Genomic DNA, 20,088 nt, shown 5'->3' with positions numbered 1-20,088 from the left:
ATTCCTCTTGCGTTCTTAAGAGTCAGACCACATTGCTGTTGGTTTCAGTATTGACAATTTTGTTTCCCCTCTCCTCTCTGTAGCCTCAAAAGCTTTTTCAAAAGAGCATCGGACATGCTGTATTTCAAGCGGCTCATCCAGATCCCACGGCTGCCTGAGGTACAGCCTCTCTTCTGCCTTCTCCTGCTGCTCCCCAACCCTGACAATCTGGGGCTAGGCCACCCACTACCAATCCTCCCAACTACTACTGTTTGTAAAGCATTTCCTGAAATTTACCCTAGTTTACCCTAGGAAATTCACTGTGTGTGAGAGGGGGGTGGAGAGGGAGAAAGCACCTGTCTGCCCGATCCAATCTCTGGGTGTGTATTTGTGAGGCTGCATTTATGAGGGTGCCATCTAGCCTCACCTGCACTGTAAATGTGCCTGACTCCTTTTGTTCCTCCTCCATTAGAACCCACCTAACTTTCTGCGGGCATCAGCCCTGGCTGAGCACGTGAAGCCTGTTGTGGTGATCCCAGAAGAAGAAGCCCCTGAGGACGAAGAGCCAGAGAACCTGATTGAGATCAGTACAGCCCCAACTGTGGAGCAACAGGTGAGAAATGCTAAGGGGGTCTCTGGAGTGGTGAGCTCCACCCACCACTTTTAGGTGCACCCCCACTAGCCCTGGATTTAGGGCTGTGCAGATTGTTCCCCACACGAGGTGCTGAGCTAAGGGAGCACAACACTTAGAAGATCCATGGGTGGGGGTTGCAATTCTGGCCTTGCACAGGGAGACATATTATGAAAGATTACCAAAGACTGCCCCCACTAGAAGGTGCTTATGAGGGAATGTGGCTGTAGGAACTGGAAAAGACCATTCTCTCCCCTCCCCCTTTAGTGCATTTGCTGGGTGGGACCACATCATTTTGCTTTAAGGAAAAAAATTACCTGAAAAAGAGTAGGAATTGGATGAAGTACAGTGGGTATAGGGAAAAAGATGCCCAACCTCCCACCCTTCCCTATAAAAAGTGGTTCTTCGTTTCGTTTCGTTTTAAAATGGTTTTAAGATGCTATTCTTAGCCGACTTGTAAATGCCTTACAAAGTTGAAAGGATGGCTAAGCTTAAAAAGAAGAAAAGAAAGAGATGTGTGTTGACTGCGCTTGGAATAAAGCCAGGAAACAAACTTGGCCATTGTGCTTGGGCAATGCATTTACAAAGCTGTAAAAATTGGACACACAAAATTCTTGGCAGTGATTGCAATGTTTTCCAAATGGAGCTTTGCTTTCGTTCGTTGTTTCCTGGCTGCTGATGTTTGCTCACTATGTGATGACGTTCGCAGGCCAAACTGGAAGTGCTGCCAGGGCCAGTCTAGGAGGTGCAGGTCTGGGAACCCTGCAGAACCCAGAGGGCTGTGCATGGGCCAGGGGTGTTCCAGCTTGGCATCTTCTCGTGGGAGGCAGTGCATGGCCATGTGGGCTTCCCAGTAAGAGCTGTGGAGCTGGAATCCAGCAGGACAGCTCCAACTTCTGCAACACAGCATTTGAAGAAAAATAAAGACACCTTTGTCCACCCCGTATGGTAAAATAGTGTCAGTGTGTGGTGCAGCCCCACTTTCTCTGGGAAGGCAAGAGTGGCCAGGGGGCAGGGGTTGGAAGGCACTTGTTTCAAGGGTCATGCTGACATTTCTATGGCTTATTCTTTTACCATTGTGGCATCTCAGTAATTCCACACAGAGGAGCTTTCAGAAGCATAATGGATCTCAGGTGTGCTGCAGAAACAGTTCCATGTGCAATAGTGCAGTTTATTTAGTTGTAGATACATGATAAATAAAATTATGTAATACAAAGCCTTTATACCATATAGCCATAAACATGAACCTTCCCCTTCATTGTCAGTCTTTTTAATATTTGTTTCCACAGAATGTGTCTGATATATTTGAACAGACCTTTGGACCACCCAATGGAATAAGAGATGATAGGTAAGGGTGTTTATCAGCAAAATCTCTCTCTCTCTCTCTCTCTCTCTCTCTCTCTCTCTCTGTGTGTGTGTGTGTGTGTTTTTTTTTAAGCTGGCATCTTAATAATAAGGTTTAGCATTTATGCAGCATTTGGACTATTTTAACAGAAAAAGTTGTATTTGCCTTAACAGTCCTGTAAAGTAGATCAGTATTATCATATCTCTCAGCGCTGTTGTTATGTGGCCAAAAGAGTAAAACCCATTACCCAAGGAAGAGATTTCCTTGATGGTTCGCACCCAAGGTTTGCAGACATTTGTGGAATTTTAGGCAGCATGTGGGGCAGAACAGCCCAGTGGGGACTGAACCTGGTCAGTGGGTGCAAAATACAGGATGACTGTTGGAGGGTGTGGTGAGATGAAATGGAGTTCCCCAGAACAGGGTGGTCCAATGTGCAGCTGGCCCTCAAGGCCATTTTTTGGCAGCCCTTGGCAACAGTGGATGCCCCCAGCCCTCCTGAGGCTCTGGGCTTTAGGGAGGAGGCAGGAGGGTTCTGACAGGGTCCGGGAGTCCTTCCTCCTCCTCCGCAAAGCCTATTTGGCACTTTCCCAGCTTTGGGAAGGAGGTGCAAGGGACCCCAAAGCCCAGCGCCTCACTTATCTGGCTTGGGGGCATCAGATTTTGGCCTTACCCACCCACTCACCCCCCTTGTGACAAGGCAATCAGTGGCCCACATGTTCCATGTCAAAGTACTATTGCGGCTCACTTGGTATAAAATGTTTGTCCTCCCTGCCCTAGAAGAGGACACACCTTGAACCTACTATGGGGGTACTCCATACTGCAACTTCTTGGTTACAGACCCCACTATCCCAGTATTGCTGGCAGGAGGTGGGTGGTCTGAGGCTGAGACAAAGAAAAGGAGAAGCTCTGATGTGGCCCTGACGCCTTTGCAGCAGAGGAGAGATTTGCCCTGGAGGCCTTGAGCTCATAGCTCTTCATCACTATACAACATCAACTCAGAGCATTCTTGTGTTTTCAAAACCTTTTAACCCTCAGGGATCTCCAAATTGAAAACCTGAAGAAAGAAGTGGATCTTCTTCGAGCAGAGCTGGAGAGGATTAAGCTTGAGGTAACATGGGGCACTCTGTGTGCTTGTGTGTGTAGGCAAAGTGAGATGTCTTACTTCAGTTAATAACTATGATACATTGGAATTAAGTGGATTCATGGAGATTGCATCATCCTAAGGAAAAAGCATATACCGTATTTTTTGCTCTATAAGACTCACTTTTTCCCTCCTAAAAAGTAAGGGGAAATATGTGTGCGTCTTATGGAGCGAATGCAGGCTGCGCAGCTATCACAGAAGCCAGAACAGCAAGAGGGATTGCTGCTTTCACTGCGCAGCGATCCCTCTTGCTGTTCTGGCTTCTGAGATTCAGAATTTTTTTTTCTTGTTTTCCTTCTGCAAAAATTAGGTGCGTCCTGTGGTCTGGTGCATCTTATAGAGCGAAAAATATGGTACATATTTTGCAGGAATTCATAATACCCAGCATAGAATTGATTTCTTTCTAACATCATCATCATTACATCCCTTTACTAGCTGATGTGACATTGATATTCCCATTATACCTGATCACTCAGCAGTAATACTGGAATATAATTTATCTAAAAGCCAGGAAGGTATGAGGAGATGGTATCTTAATATATCATTATTAAATGAAAAAAACTTCATTTAATATATAACCCAAGAAACGCAAATATATTTTAAAAATAACTCCAAATCTTCAATGTCAAGACTGATGGAATGGGAAGGATATAAAACTTACATCAGAGAGAAGATAATATCCTTCTCTGCCAACAAGGCCAAGCTGCAAATATTAAAAGAAAATAATTAAAAATTTCTTTAAAAACACTATGGGGCAATATGGCAAATAACCCATCTAAGGTTACATATGAAAGAATACAACAACAAACATTAGAAATGAATAATATACTAGCTCAAAAAATTGAGTTCAGCCTACTAAGACAAATATATTGGGAACAGGGAGAAAGACCGATACTGAAAGATATTGAAAGGTGGGGACCTCTAAACCTCTCCCTTTGGGGAAAGGTTAATGTCCTCAAAATGAATGTTGTCCAATAACTTTTATACATTCTTAGAGGATTACCAATGTATATTCCCAAATTATACTTCCCAAAAATAAATCAACTATTTAGATCGTGACTGTGGGGGTACAAAGCCATCCAAAAATATCACTACATAAAATGCAACTTCCAACTAAGAAAGGCAGATTTGGGCTCCCAAATCTGGAATTGTATCACCAGGCTTACTTGCTGAGTAAGACTAATTATTGGAGAGCTTAGCAGGAATCCCAATTGGGCTACTCTCGAATATAGTTTCTTTGAACCTCTTGTAGGGTGGACTAAACTTGGCTCCAATTTTATGAAATATCCTATTATGCTGGAGACTATTAAAGCACCTATAAAAATTTGAATGAATATAAATAAAAATAATGATGACCGCTATCAGCATAAGAAATTAACAATATGGGCCAACGCAAAATTAAAAATTGGAAATCAAGTAATAATTTGGCAAAATTGGATGAAAAAGGGTATTTTGACATTGATTCAATTAATTGATGAAAATTACAAATTTGTGGAATATAAGACTTTGCAAGTAAAGTATGGATTAACCAGTGAAACACAATGGCAATACATCCAATTGAAACATACCTTGGAAAGGCAGTTTGGCCCAGACGCTATAGCAGCATCGGAAACACCCAGGCTGCTACAAGGTTTAACCTCTGCAACAAAAACAAAAAACTCTATACTTGCACTATATAAAACCCTACTCAACAGGAAGAAATATGATTTAGAATATGATAGACAAAAATGGAGCGAAGAGTTAGGGGTACAGATAACAAATGATATATGGGAGTCAAGTATAAAATCAACAGAAATAGCCTCTATGGATATAAGACTAAGACTTATTCAACGGAAAATAATATTCAGAGTCCACTGGACTCCAGCAAAACTATACCAGAAGAAAATAACAAGTGCAGACAACTGCTGGAGCTGTGGGAGTAAAAAGGCGAACTTACCATATTTTTCGCCCTATAGGACGCACCGGCCCATAGGACGCACCTAGATTGGGGGGGGGAATAAAGGGGGGGAATTATTCCCCCCCCCGGCGTGAGCTTCCCCCTCCCCCAGCCCCCAGAACGGGACCCAGAGCGATGCCGAAGCTGCATGCAGCTTTGGCATGGCTCTGAGAGCTTGCGGGGCTGGGGGAGGGGGAAGCCCTCCGCCAGCCTCCAAACCAGGTCGGGAGACAGCGGGATGGCGCGCTGCGCCTCCCTGCTGTCCCCCGAGTTTGCGGGGCTGGCGATGGGGAGGAGCAGGCTTCTCCCCCCCCCCCGCCAGCCTTCTAGCCAAGTCAGGGGACAGCGGGATGGCGGCGATCCACCTCCCCGCTGTCCCCCGAGCTTGTGGGGCTGGCGGTGGGGCTCTCCTGAAGCCTGGAGAGCGAGAGGGGTTGGTGCGCACCAACCTCTCTCGCTCTCCAGGCTTCAGCGAAAGCCTACATTCGCCCCATAGGACGCACACACATTTCCCCTTCATTTTTGGAGGGGGAAAAGTGCGTCCTATAGGGCGAAAAATACGGTAGAATATATGTTGATTAACTGCCCAATGATAAGATCATTTTGGTGCGAGGTGAGGATATTTATAGCAAGAGTAATAAAAAGAAATTGTTATTTAGGGGAACTGAATTTAATTCTAAATTATATTCTGGAAATGTGGGAGATTTCAAGGGGTCAAAAAAAATGGATGTACCGTGCTATATTAGAAGCAAAAAAAATTGTTTTGATGAATTGGAAGAGTCGCAAAAAGATTTCATTGAGCACAAAGATTGATAATATGGACATATTAGCTACATACAGATGAATTGCATGTCGATGCAAAATAAGAATGGATAAATATGAAGAAATCTGGAACGAATATTTAAGCAATAAGGCGGATAGTGGTGGGAAGTAGGGGGAGGAGAGGTGAGAAAATATTGTTTAAAAAGGTGTAGTCATAGGTATATCAGTGTATTCAAATCTGAATTGTCAAATTGTAGTATTATTATTATTGTTATTATGATTTTTGTTGTATGTGTCTTTTGCGGTTGGTTTTATCGAAAAAATGATTAAATAAATTTTTAAAAAGTGAGATGTCTTACTTTGGGTGCTACAAAAAGGAAGTAAACTGATATTTTTTTTATATTTTTACTGCTAGGGAGTAGGGAAGAGGCGCTTGTGAGATTTTGTATGTCAAGTGCTAAATGAGCATTGCTTGCCTTGAATAATTCGGCAGAGAGTTGGTGATTGGCATCTAGTGAGCTTTATGGCCATGTAAGGATTTGGTCCCAGGCCGACTTTCTTACCATTGTACCACATTGACACTTGCTGCTTCCCCCAGTGGCCAGTGAGATGCCTGTGTGGGAAGCCCAAAAGCAAAGGGCACAAGAGCGCCCTGCTTCTGATCCTACAGGTAACACACCAGCTGTCATAATTATAGCCATTGCTTTGTATGTGTTTTGCGGCAATACTCAGGCTCAGAGATACATCACTCAGCTGAAGGCCCAGATTAACAGCCTGGAGGCGGAGGTGGAAGAGCAGCGGAAGCAGAAGCAGAAGGCCCTGGTGGACAACGAGCAGCTCCGGGATGAGCTGGAGAGGCTGCAGAAGGCAAAGCTGGAGGGAGACAAGAGTCGAGGGCTCTACCTAGAAGCAGAAAGTAGGTGGTGCCTTTGGAAAGCAGGTTATGCGTGTTGACCTGTGCTTTTCAAACAGCAATAATAAGAAAATCCTATTTACAGTGGTGCCCCGCAAGACGAATGCCTCGCAAGACGAAAAACTCACTAGACGAAAGAGTTTTCAGTTTTTTGAGTCGTTCCGCAAGACGAATTTCCCCATGGGCTTGCTTCGCAAGATGAAACATCTTGCGAGTTCTTGCGAGTTTGTTTCCTTTTTCTTTAAGCCGCTAAGCCGTTAATAGCCACTAAGCCGTTAATAGCCGCTAAGCTGCTAATAGCCGTGCTTCGCAAGACGAAGAGACTCGCGGAATGGATTAATTTCGTCTTGCGAGGCACCACTGTATTGTGCTAAGGAATGTGCACTTGGCATTGTCTACCTCAGGGATGGGGAGCCTCAGGCCTGGGGTCCAGATATGGCCCTTCAATTTCTCTGCGTGGCCCCTGGAACTACCCCAAGGCCCACACACGCCCTCTCTTTCCAGGCCATGCCCCTCACTGGCCCTGCTTCAAACCCTGAGTGTTTCTAGTAGGTTATGGAATGGGACCTTGGGCTCTGATGTTGCCTCTTTCTTCTCTGGATGGAGGATGGAGAGGGGTGTGCAAGTGTGTGCAGAAGCTAGCTTTCTATGCAGAAGTAGTGATTCACATTTGTTCCTCTGCCTGCTGTTGTCTGTGGCCCCAGCCACCACTGTCATGTGGAAGGCTGCCCAGAAGGAAATGTGTCCCTTCAACTGGAAAATATTGCTGACTGCTTATCTGCATAAAAAAGCATGTGTGCTTTGCCTGAGTTTTGACACACCCACCCCAAACACACCACCAGCCGGAAGCAGTTTTTGATGGCACAAATTACTTCCTCATGGTCCTGCAGCCTGTGGAAGCTAGAACGGCTGTTGGCAGTCACCTGTAAGGCAGGACCCACAACCCATTTGCTGTCACACAGGCCGCTTGTTCCTTGGGACAGGCTCTTCTGGGCAGCTAGTTGCCCACCATGGCTTCCAAGGTTCAATAGTTGGACTGAGAATGCAGCTCATGACAGTCTCATTCCTTTTTCCAGAGAAGGCCAGCGCCACAGAAACCCGCTACATCAAGCTGAAGGAGAAGCACAATGAGTTGATCAACACACATGCAGAGCTCCTGAGAAAGGTAATGACAGTTCTGGCTGCCAACTTCCCACACTGTTCCATTGGGTATTTGCATGCAAGAGGAGATGGGACGTCACCTCCACATTCACAATCCACAAGGGCTGGCTTCTCTCTTAGTCACAGCCTTCGGTTCCAGCAATGGTCAAGCATGGCTCTAAGTCTCTGGCTTCTGCCTGCTTCTAGCCCGCCTCGCACACACAACTCTGGCTTTTTGTCTTTCTCACTACCACCCATTTGTCCTCAGGCACAGAGCAACTTCTTTTGCTATACTAACAATGGTACTCGCTGGATCCAGGGCCCCAGAAATTAGAAGGGACCCAGGCACCATACAGACTATCCCTGCAATCTCAAAATGATGCTTAAAATATGTTTGATGTTTTTTAATACCAAGAATGCAGACACGGCCAAGCAGCTGACAGTTACCCAACAGAGCCAAGAGGAGGTTGCCCTAGTCAAGGAGCAGCTGGCCTTCCAGATGGACCAAGTCAAACGGGAGTCAGAAATGAAGGTTTGCTGCTTTGATCTCTCTTCCCCTGTAACAGGGCAGGGGGCTCCCTATTCAGAAACTGCGGAGGAGCTGTTTTGATCTAGGGGTGGGCTGAGATAATGTTTGGTACTAAACATCTAAAGCGCCTGACTTTCTCCCAAAGAATCCTAGGAACTGTAGTTTGTTAAGGGTGCTGAGATTGTAGGCGTGTGAGGGGTAAGCTACAGGTCTCAGGAGTCTTTGGGGAGAAGCAGGGTGTGTTAAATGTGCTTTAACGGTATGGTGTGAATGTGACCATGGAGACTGGGCGCAGCTCAGGACATAATTGAGGGATGGCTCAGCAAGCTTGAGTCCCAAGTTTGTAGTGCCAGGACCCTGATTCCTGCTGCTCCCCCCTTGTTGACATTAAAAAAGAGATATTGGAGGGTGCAGTTAGGTGCACTGCAAAATGCAGTGGTGTTAAGAGCTCAGCCACACACCACCTTGATTTGCTCAGAGGCATCTGAAAAGTTTGCACATTTTTACAAGGATGCACTTTCTCTTTGATTCCCTCTGTGTAGTTAGAAGATCATATGTTGCAGATGGAGCAGGTGAAGAGAGAACTGGAATCTAAGAAAGAGGAATTGGCTCAGCTTCATCAGTCACTCAGCCGTTCCAAGCAGGTATGCAGGCTGGGGTCGTTTGTGGCCTGTGTTGTTTGTGGGGCTGAGGGTTAAAATCTTGCAGTGGTTTCCCCTTCCCACATGATACTCTACTGAGGAGTCTCTGATGTATCAGCCACTGAGAGGTACCTTTTTTATACAGGACAGCTCCTTATTGGTTATACCCCATGTTAGCTATATTCAGAGTAGACCCATTGGTGTTAATGGGCATGATTTCAGTGGGTCTGCTCTGAGTATGATTTAGTTCAAAAGAACTCCATGCATTGTGAGTTAGATTTATGTATAACTTTTTTTTTAAAGACACCTTTCAATTTAGAAAACTTTGGAGTCAGCTGACAACTATATTAAATTATATATATAGTGTGTGTGTATTATATTGCTTTTGTCTGTTGTTGTTTCAAAGTTTGACTGCATGTATCTTTTGTAACTTTGTATGCTGCCTTGAGCACATGTAGGTATAGTCAAGCGGGATTTCAATCCTGAAATAAATCAAATTAAAACAGCATCCACTCGGAATAAAAGCCAGCATTAAAAATAAAATAAAATAGTAGGGAGCTCTCATAAAATAGCAGTGGGAGTATTCCTGTGGGTTGTCTTGCAAAAAGCCATGAGGCGTCTGTCTCCACTTTGCTGCCCTGCTGTGCAGTCCTTGCCTTAGGTGGCCCACCTTGCACTCTCCCAATGTTAAGGGTGCTTTGGTTGCGCCTCCCCTGAGAACCCTCTCCACTACTCTCTTGAGAAGCTCATCTCATGCTTTTGATGTGCCCATATACTAGACTGTTTATTGCTTATTGTTTTTTCATTTTATTCACAGCATTTATATGCAGCTCTTTAGTTGCAAAGGCTCATGGAGCAGCTTGGAAATCATTAGAAATAACACAAGCTTACAATCTAAAAAGCCATGATGTAAAAAGGAAAAGGGGTGGGGATGGAAGAGGAGCTCAAACTGGTGTTTGTTTGGAGCACCAAATTGTTGGAAGGCTCTGATAATAACCAGCTGGGATTAAAATAGCCCATTTTTCTTGTCCCAAACTCACCAAAAGTTGAGGTTTGTAACTCAAATCCTTCACCTGTTAAGCCTCTTGTAGTGTCATGTGGTTTAGGTGGCGGAAACTCCTCTTAAGCCTTCCCACCCAAGTCATCTTAGGTTAAATTACCTCATGAAGAGGACAATGAGCATGTGAAAAACCGCATTAGTAGGGGGAGGTGATTGAGAGGGTGGGGCCAAGCTGAAGCGGGAGAGCTGGGCAATGAAGCTGTGAGCCAGCAGGTCGCTTGTCCTCCATGCAGGCCGGTTCAGACCTCAACACCCAACTGGAAGCCCTCCAGGCCGAGAAGGAGACACTGAGGAAAGTGGTCAGTGAGAAGGACTGTGAGCTCATCTCGACAAAGGGCCTGATCCAAGAAAAGGAGCTGCTCTTGAGCCAGGAAGCAGAGAAGAGAGCAAAGGAAGTTCAGGAGCTGCAAGGGAAGCTCTTGGAAAAGGTACTCAAGGGAGAAACAAAGTCTTGGCAGCGGAGGCTGGTCCATCGGGGGTGGGGGATGCTGCCCTGACAGCTCGCTCTGTGCTTGGCCAGACCTCTCCTGCCTGCTTACCTCCACCCAGCCCAGGGGATGATCCTGGCTATCAGCTTCCTCCTCCCCAGGGCTCCTCCAGAATGGTGCTTTTTGCTAGAGTATTCTGAAACATGTCACTGACAATAATAGAGCATTAGTGGTGAATTTATACCGGACCATCCACACTTCATTCCGCTTTATTAGCCATTCTGCGATGCTTCCCCAGCGCTCCTGCGTTACTGTTGTCTTGAGGGGCGCTCCTGCACTGTAGGGCAACAAAAGTGAGGCAAAAGGACATGGAAATGAAGCAGGATGTCTGCCCTGAAACTTTTGCAGGTGTGAATAGTATTGAAAATGGGGTTGTGTATAACCATCCTTATATTATCATGAGCACAAACCATCATGAATGCACAACAAGGATGTCTGGAAGGGCCCCTTCCTCCCAGTACTGCCATTACAGGAGTCAATATGAGAACGGGGGCAACACTAGAATGCATTGGCTCCGCCTGCCATCAGCCTCCTTGCCAGTCCCCAAAAGACACCGGGCACAACTGAGCCTTGGAAAGCTTTTGTCTGGTTAGGGAAGGCAAGGGAAACAACGGGCTGAGCAATGGAGAGAGGGAGCCATTTAGCAGCACTGTAGGCCTCCCCTTTGCCCAGTCTGGATCATGAAAGAGCAGTGAATATGTGGGTCCCGGGAGGGCACTGTTAACTTAAACACTTTGGGCCAATCCCACAGAAAGGTCAGGAACAGAACCTGCAGCAGAAACTCCTGGAGGAGCAGTTCAGCATCCTGCAAGGGACAGTGAAGGAGGCTGAGAGCATCATTCAGGACGCCATTGCCAAGCTGGACGATCCTTTGCACATCCGATGCACCAGTTCACCAGGTAGGTCTAAAGGACCAAGGGCATGGATGAGTCTGACAGTGGCTTGGCTTTGTTTTGTTTTTCTTAACCTATTTTTTAAGAAGAGCAAGTTCCTGTCCCTTGTAGCAGCCCAGGAATCCTTGAGTAAACCTCTCAAGCAAGCCTGGCATCATTCAGAATCCTGAGGCAGTGGCCAAGGCCCTCCCAGGGATGCCTGTCCTAGCCCCCTCCTCTCAAATCCAGCCCCCACTCCATGCTCCAATTAGCAACCTGAGAGAGTTGCCTTTTTTATGTCCTACAATGCCCCAAGTGATGCTGCATTCAGGCCATTGTGAGACATTGAAATGGCAGCTGCCCCAGACCTGGTTGTCTGCCTGTCTTGGAGCACTGCCGCTGCCAAGGAATCGCACCAGGGCTGAGCCCCACAACCCCTTTCAGGAATGTAAGGGAGGGAGCCTGCCAGGGGAAACCTGGGCAGCTGAGGCTTCTTCACTCTGGAGCTGGCTCTGCTTCTAAGGCACAAAAAGCACCTGCACAAGAGTCCATTTTATCTTGTTTTCCCATAGGCCTCCTTCTCTGCCCTTTCTTTTCTCTCTGCAGATTACCTCGTCAGCCGCGCACAAGCAGCACTGGAGTCAGTGAACGCTGTGGAAAGTGGACATGGGCGCTACCTGTCCAACCCAGCAGGTAAACATTGCTGGGTTGCCGCTGCAGTTCTCGTACTTGTGGGGCAGGGTGGGAGTGTAGGTTTCTGGTGTTGCTGGCAAAGACAGATTGTGCCTCTTCTGCCATCACAAATGTTGTTTCTTCAAATGTTTCTCCCCCCCCGCTGACCCCCTCATCAAAAAAGAAAAGCTAAATGCCTGGTGACTACATGGAACATTTCACCAAGCGGTAAAGCTTCAGGTTGATTTTTAATCCTTGCACTTTTAGCTATGTTCTAAGCAGGAAGCCTGCGGGGGTGTGGGGGAGTGCTGGTCTGTGGGGTGGGTTTGGATGGAGTCAATAAAAGGTGCAGCTGCAAAGCCCTGCTGCTCACAAGTTATCCAGTCTTGGAGGTGTTCAGCCTGTGCCTTCCATTGCTGGGGAATGCAGGTGGGGAAAGTGCTGTTGTGGCAGGTCCTTTTGTGAGCTTCCCAGAGACACCTGGCTGGCCGCTGTGAGAACCAGGTTGCTGGACCTTTGGCTTGAACCAGCCATCGGGTTCTTCTGATTCTTTTTTCTTTTTTCTTCTCAAATGTTTTGCATTGAATTTTAATAACAACAAGCAAGTTACAGAAAAAAGAAAGAAAATAGTTTTTTTAATAAAAAAAACAAGAAGTTGTCACAATTGCCAATAAAGTATAGGAAACAGCTGTGTGATTTGCGGAGTCAAAAATAAAACATATCAAGAGGAAGAGGATGTGTAGTCTATAATTGCAAAGGTTTCCATGGTCTGAACTGAAACAATTACAAATTGTTATTTCAAAACAGAAGATTAAAATACCTTGAACTGTACTAAACCCAGACACTTGCATAGCCCTGTTTAACCTGAGCTGCTGTATCCGTGTATAAAATGAAATTGGACCAAATGACAAAGATAGTGATCTTGAGCACTTTGGCCCCTGAACTCTTCTGATGTTCTTATGGGATGGCCACAGTTCAGAGCTGCAGTGGGGTTAGAAGAGAGAAGAGCTGGGGGAAGAGTTGGACTGAGGCTAACCTACGTTTAACCTGGACAAGCCTTCAGGGTCTCTGCTCCTTGTGGTGCTTAGCTGAATGCTGCCGCTCTGGGCTTACCTCAAATGAGATGGTTTTATCCCTGTGATCCACTTCTGGATTTCCATCTTGGTATTTCGCTTCATTTCTTAGATGTCACTGGATTGGTTGGTGCTCTGGCCCAATTTGCCCACCTGACTGCAGACACCATTGTGAATGGCAGTGCCACTTCCCACCTGGCGCCCACAGATCATGCAGACAGTGAGTAAATTTGCAAAGGTTCTTTTTCCCCACCCCTGAAGTCAGAAGTGGTGCAACTCTTTTCACATGATTTTCCTGAATGCGAAACCTGGCTTTTAGAAATGGTTGGAACCCAGCGTGTAAGGACCAGGAGACTTCAAGCGCCTCTTTGCTATCTGTTTTTTTCTTCTTCTTCAATCCATTCATGCATCCTCTAAACAGGGGAGGGGCAACTTTTGCCTGGCTGGAATGTGCCCTTGATCTCTGAGAAGGCTTCTTGCGTACCTGGATGGGAGGAGAGAGAGAGAGAGGCATGAATGTGTAGAAACAAGCCTACCAAACAAAGGAAAAAACCACATTTGTTCCTTTGCCCACTTTTGCCTACTGCTGGCATGTGGCCCCTGGAAACAGAGGAGGTGTGTTTACTGTGTGGAAATTTGAGCATGTTCATCAGTCTCTACACTCATAAATTTAGCACTGAAGGCTTCTGTAATTGGGTGACAATCCTAGAACTTACTATGGGGATAAGGAGACACAAGCATGGTCATGTGCAAGAATAACATCCATATTTCTGATGTGTGTAATGGGGCTTGCACTGGGCTCTTATCCAGATTACAGATCAGGCCAACATCCTCATAGCTCCCACAATCCTGCAATATCTGTTATTCCCAAAGCATACCCTGAGCCTCAGGACTTCCACATATTTGTTCTGAAATGCTTCTCCTGTAGCTCCTCCAATGAAAGCTAAAAAATGAGCTTATTCCTGAGCTTCCCACAGTCATGCTAGTTTCCCTTGTATGTGTGTAATTTTTATTTTATTTTCTTCTTCTTGCCAGAATTGACTGAAACCTGCAGGGACTGTGGGCAGCAGAGTCTGGACTATCTGAGCAAGCTGAAAGACAAACAGTCTCTCCGACAAGCAGATTTGGCAGATGTGAGGAAGAGGCTGCTGGGACTTCTTCAGCTGGGACAGGTAAACAGAGTTGAGGAATGGAGTGGGGAAATCCATTGGGGGGAACTCTGTAATCTCACAATTTATGCTTATTAGTGTACTTCTACACTTCCCTAACTTGGCCATGGCAGTGAGGAGGCAAAACATAGAATTGTAGAGTTGGATGGTCCAAGGGGTCATCTCGTCCAACCCCCTGCAATGCAGGAATCACAAGTGAAGAATCGCTGACAGATGGCCATCTGACCTCTCTTTAAAACCTGCAGTGAAGGAGAGCCCACCACCTTCTAAGGGAGTCCATTCCACTGTTGAGTGACTCGCTGTCTAGAACTTATTCCTAATGTTTAGTTGGAACCTCCTTCCTTATAATTTGTATCCGTTGACTAATGGTTTCTTTCAGTAAAAGAGCAGCTAGCTGTGTAATGCTGGGGTGGGGAAACTGCAGCACTCCATATGTTGTTCAACTACGTTGTCCTTGGCCATAGGCCATGCTGGCTGGGGCTAAGGGGAGTTGGAATCCAAAAAAACTTGAATGGAGGACTGCAGGATCTTCACACTTCAAAGTGTTGGTGTTGACCTTTGAAGCCCTACATGGCTGAAGGAGTGTCTCCACCCCCATCGTTCAGCCCAGACAATGTGGTCCAGCACTGAGGGCCTTCTGGCAGTTCCCTCACTGTGAGAAGTGAAGTTACAGGGAACCTTCTTGGCAGTAGTGCCCTTCCTGTGGAATGCCCTCCCAGCAGATGTCAAAGAGTTAAGCAACTATCTAATTTTTCAGAGATATCTGAAAGCAGCCTTGTTTCAGGAAGCTTTTAATGTTGGTTGTTGTTGTAGTAGTAATAGTAGTTGTTTGCTGTATTTTTGTTGGAAGCCTCCCAGAGTGGCTGGGGCAATCCAGTCAGTTGGGCAGGGTACACAAAATTTCTTCTTCTTCTTCTTTTCCATTTGAGCCAAGTGTCCTCTTTAAGGACTCACTTTCTCTTTTGACCAGGAATTGAGACCCAAAAGCTTAGACATCCGGCAAGAAGAACTGGGCGACATGGTTGACAAAGAGATGGCCTCCACCTCTGCTGCAATCGAAGACGCGGTCAGGAGGATAGAGGTGAGATGAACCTGGTTGGTTGGTTGTTTTATTAATAGTCAACCTTTTAGGGAAGGCCGTGTGCAGCTGAAGCATATCCACTTGAAATACATTTGAGTGGTAAAAAACCCAGAATAGTAAGCAACTACCAGGATTCAAGAATCAGGGGCATAAAAACATTAAAGGAAGGCAGACTGAACAAATACCGTAAGTCTTCAAGACATGTTTGAAGGCCTTTTGTAGTTCTGAAGGGAGTTCCGCTGCACCAAGTAGACCCTGTCCTTTCTCCCCACCACCCTAATTAACAGCACTTGTGGGCAGTCAAGTAAGTGCCACTGTAGTTGAACTCAGGGCTTTTTTGCAGACGGAACTCAGTTCAGAACCTCTTTTTCTAGAAAAATAGCATTGGGCAGATGTCATATGGGTGAAGATGTACTTGAGTGGCAAAAGGAGAGTACAACTCCGCTCAATACACAACTGCTTGACTTGTTATTTGTGATATTTTTAGGATGCAGTAAACTGCTTAGCACTTTTATTTTGACGTGTCAAGCAGTATATAATTTACCTAAATGAAACAAATAAATATAAATTACCCAGATAAATGATTAATAGGTGGACTTGGCTGCCACAAGATGTAGTGGTTGGTTGGTGGCTTTAAAAGGCAATTGGGCATGTTTGTGAAGAAAGAAGCATGTCAGTGGCAATTAGTCCCAATAGCTAAATGGAGGGGGGTGGGGGTGGCATCATTGTCCTGCTTAACAGCTTCTTTGAAGCATCTTGTTGGCTGCTATAAAGACCAGGGGCACCTTTGTCAATTAGACCCCAACTACAGGCCTGTTGTGATGCCCGACTGAATGAAGCTCTGTTTGATTTTTCTGCAGGAAATGATGAATCAGGCCAGAATAGAGAGTTCTGGTGTGAAATTAGAAGTAAATGAAAGGTGAGTCTGCAGGATCAAAGATCCACAAGGATGTAGTTTATACTTGGGCTACATTTCTTTTTCATTTGCAACACTTCCAGCTAAAAAAGGATTTCTGATAACACAGATAGGAAAGACTTTTGCCAGGGACCTGGAGAGAGCACGCTTGGAATACCACTTGGAGATTTTGAAAAAAATAAGTGTAATAATAATGATGATGAGTTATGGTCATCTTGTCTCAGAAACAATATTGTAGAGCTGGAAGACTATGATGGACCTTTGGCCTGATCCTGCAGGACTGTTCTTACATTCTTATCTGCTACCTGTATTTCTTTATTCAAAGAGTTTTCAATACAATCACATTTCAAATCACTTTTCAGCCATGAAGCTCACCCTGAAGGTATATATGGAAGGTATATTTGGGGAAGTAGTTATCTCTCTTGATCTAAGCTGCTAATCTTGCAGGGTTGTTGTGAGGATAAAAAGCAATAATCCACTGTTTGTTGCCTTGAGCATGTGGACTTGCATAATATTGTTGGCACAGACTGAACCCCCAGCACTCAGCGTTTGAACTGAAGCATGAGTTTTCCTGTTTGTTTTGCTACTGAATAACCTCTTGCTGTGCTGTAGGGGTGATTCCTTTTTACTGAAGGGTCTCTTCTGCCATGGTTCAGCTCGCCTGCCTTTTGTTTTGTTTGTGTGCAATAAGTGTAGTGTAGTTCCAGAGACCTGAAGAGGCTTTGCCATAGATAACTAAGGAAGGAGACGTTGGTGGTGTGCATGATTATTTCCCCCTTCAATATATTCTTGGCTCCTAATGCTGTGTTCTGTCACTAGATGGTAAAGGGACGCAGGTGGCGCTGTGGTCTAAACCACTGAGCCTCATGGGCTTATCGATTGTAAGGTCAGCAGTTCGAATCCATGTGATGGGGTGAACTCCCATTGCTCTGTTCCAGCTTCTGCCAACCTAGCAGTTCAAAAGCACCCCAGTGCAAGTAGATTAATGTAGTGGGAAGGTAAACAGCATTTCCATGCGCTCTGGCACTCCTCACGGTCCTCCATGCACCAGAAGTGGCTTAGTCCTGCTGGCCACATGACCCAGAAAGCTGTCTGTGGACAAATGCCGGCTTCCTCAGCCTGAAGCGAGATGATTGATGATTTTGACTGGACTTAGCCACCCAGGGGTTCTTTAGCGTTACCTTTACCTAGTAGATGGTGCTGCAGTGCTGGCTGTTTACCTCTTTTTATATCATAACACAAACAGCATTGCAGTGATCCCTGGCGAAAGAATTGAAGCAATTCACCAACAAAGAGAAGAGTGAAATAACCACCCCCATGCTTTTTCGTTTACTGTGCACCCTCAGAGAATCAGTTTCAAGGTTCCTTGGGAGAAACAAGAAAAAGTGGTTTTAAACTGTTTTCCCTTGGTAGTGTAGATGCAAACAACAATAGAATCATCATTATTTAAAATGTTATTTCCAAATTTTAGGGCTTAATCAATCCTTTGAGAGAGTTAAGCATCTTCTTTTTTGTTTCCCATAGAATCTTGAACTCTTGCACAGACTTGATGAAGGTGAGTGCCTTTGTAATTTATTAAAGCCCCAGCTAAGTACTTGAAAAACCCAGCTGTTACCAGATGGCTGGACCTCTGGAGGGTATTCAACACTGCATGGTTAACAAGATCTCTAGATATTCAGCATGACCTTTTATTTCAGGTTAGCATTGCCACTAAGGGAAGTTTCAGAAGTATTGTACTGTGTCTGGAGGGGAGGGTCTTTTGTTGTACTGGAATCCCTAAAGCTGTAGGGAAATCCTTCTATTAAACAGAGTGGTTTGTTGTTTTTGTCTCTTTCAGGCAATCAGGCTTCTTGTGATGACATCTACACATTTACAGAAGGAGATAGTAGAAAGTGGAAGGGTAAGGCTGTTCTTCTTGGACCTTATGTTCTTCCTTTGCATGAAAAGTATGGGGGGCACTGAACATCTGGCAGGGAGAAGCCTGGAAATGTGGGCTGCACCAGCTCCTTGTGTCACATCATGACTTAAGATTGAAGACTCCCAAGTAATGGTTTTGTCTGTTTTCTCGTGGCCTCTATGAAGCATTTAAAGCTATATCAAATGCTATTCAGATGATGCCTCTTCCTTCTCTACAAGAGAACCTGTTTTTATTGCATTCCCAACCATTGGCTACGCTGGCTGAGGCTGATAAGAGTTGGAATCTAGCAAGCCCTGGAGGCCCAGAAGGTCCCCATCCATGCTCGAGAGCAGGGTTAACCAAACTTGGGTCTCCAGCTATTGTTGGACTACAACCCCCATCATCCCTAGCTAGCAGGACCAGTGGTCGGGGATGATGGGAATTGTAGTCCAACATCATTTGGGAACCCAAGGTTGGAGAAAGGCTGCTCTAGAGTAAAGAATGCTGAGAAGGAACTCCCCTGACCCCACCTCTTCCCTCTCTTCTCTTGAGTCAGTAAAACAACTCTTGCTGCAGACCTGTATTAAGCACCCCACCAGGGCCTCCTCTTGGGGGAACCACTTCCATCAGGAATTGTGAGCCTGTGGCTCTCCAGAAGTTGCTGGACTACAACTCCCACCATCCCTGGCCGTTGGCTGTGCTGGCTGGGACCAATGGGAGTTCTAGACCATGTTCCTCCTAATCCCTGAGCTAGATGGACTTCCTGACACCACTTGCATCCGTCCCCAGTATAAGGCGGATTTGTTTACCCATTTGTGACCTTTCAGTAAGCACACCTGCCACCCCAGTCTTTGAAGAAGCTACCAGAGGGTGTGTTTTCCAGGCAGAGTTGCATCATCTTTTCCATTTTGAAGCATGTTTTGCTTACCAAATAAAGCTCAGCCTTATTGTGAAAGCTAAGTGTCCTATCTCTCATGGAACACTAGGGGGCAGCAACACCGCAGGAGTTTTATGCCAAGAACTCGCGTTGGACGGAGGGACTCATCTCTGCTTCTAAAGCCGTGGGATGGGGAGCAACACAGCTTGTGTAGGTATCTCAGTTGCTTGGGCTTCCTTTTCCTAGCCACCTGCTTTGTGGATTGAAACACAAGGGAATGCAGAGCCGCACCTGGCTTCACTAATCCTGTCTTTTTGCTCCCCACTTCAGAGAGTCTGCGGACAAAGTTGTCCTACACACAGGCAAATATGAGGAACTGATTGTCTGTTCGCACGAAATCGCAGCCAGCACAGCTCAGCTTGTAGCTGCCTCCAAGGTAATCACCCCAGAAGGAAGAATAGTCTGCACTCTTCTCAAACTGTGCAGAACTTGGGTGCATTTCACGTGCCTACAGCCCCGTCTCAGAAGCAACATGCTTTGCATTGGGCTGGGAATTCTGGATTTTTAGAACTGTACCAAAAACATCCAATGAAATCTCAAATGAGAAAGGAGAGTGAGGGTTCTGTTGCCAAAGTAGGCTCTAGTGTGCCCAGAGCCCCTTGCAGAAGCAACTTCCTACATAGGTAAAGGTAAAGGGACCCCTGACCGTTAAGGCCAGTTGCAGATGACTCTGGGGTTGTGGTGCTCGCTTTACAGGCTGAGGGAGCCAGCATTTGTCTGCAGACAGCTTCTGGGTCATGTGGCCAGCATGACTAAGCCGCTTCTGGTGAACCAGAGCAGCGCACGGAAACACAGTTTACCTTCCTGCTGGAGTGGTACCTATTTATCTACTTGCACTTTGACGTGCTTTTGAACTGCTAGGTTGGCAGGAGCAGGGACCGAGCAATGGGAGCTCACCCCGTTGCG

The 20,088-nt window shown here is 45.9% G+C and overlaps 1 protein-coding gene across 1 annotated transcript in view; it reads left to right on the top strand.

Moving 5' to 3' along the window:
* HIP1R (huntingtin interacting protein 1 related) overlaps positions 1-20,088 on the top strand; it is a 64,599-nt gene that overhangs the window by 36,826 nt on the left and 7,685 nt on the right. Inside the window, exons 10-28 of the mRNA XM_083476567.1 lie at positions 84-159; positions 452-592; positions 1,900-1,958; positions 2,991-3,063; positions 6,527-6,710; positions 7,784-7,872; positions 8,263-8,379; positions 8,919-9,020; positions 10,311-10,505; positions 11,317-11,464; positions 12,044-12,130; positions 13,295-13,402; positions 14,218-14,354; positions 15,322-15,432; positions 16,293-16,351; positions 17,873-17,903; positions 18,186-18,248; positions 19,232-19,332; positions 19,453-19,558. Of these exons, the coding sequence (XP_083332693.1) occupies positions 84-159; positions 452-592; positions 1,900-1,958; positions 2,991-3,063; positions 6,527-6,710; positions 7,784-7,872; positions 8,263-8,379; positions 8,919-9,020; positions 10,311-10,505; positions 11,317-11,464; positions 12,044-12,130; positions 13,295-13,402; positions 14,218-14,354; positions 15,322-15,432; positions 16,293-16,351; positions 17,873-17,903; positions 18,186-18,248; positions 19,232-19,332; positions 19,453-19,558 (1,987 nt within the window). The remainder of the gene's footprint in view (positions 1-83; positions 160-451; positions 593-1,899; positions 1,959-2,990; positions 3,064-6,526; positions 6,711-7,783; positions 7,873-8,262; positions 8,380-8,918; positions 9,021-10,310; positions 10,506-11,316; positions 11,465-12,043; positions 12,131-13,294; positions 13,403-14,217; positions 14,355-15,321; positions 15,433-16,292; positions 16,352-17,872; positions 17,904-18,185; positions 18,249-19,231; positions 19,333-19,452; positions 19,559-20,088) is intronic.

Source organism: Podarcis liolepis (genome assembly GCF_965112155.1).
Source record: "Podarcis liolepis genome assembly, chromosome: 15".
Lineage (NCBI taxonomy): Eukaryota > Metazoa > Chordata > Lepidosauria > Squamata > Lacertidae > Podarcis > Podarcis liolepis.
Note: the sequence above shows the minus strand (reverse complement) of the source record. Positions and strands in the feature narration are given on the sequence as shown.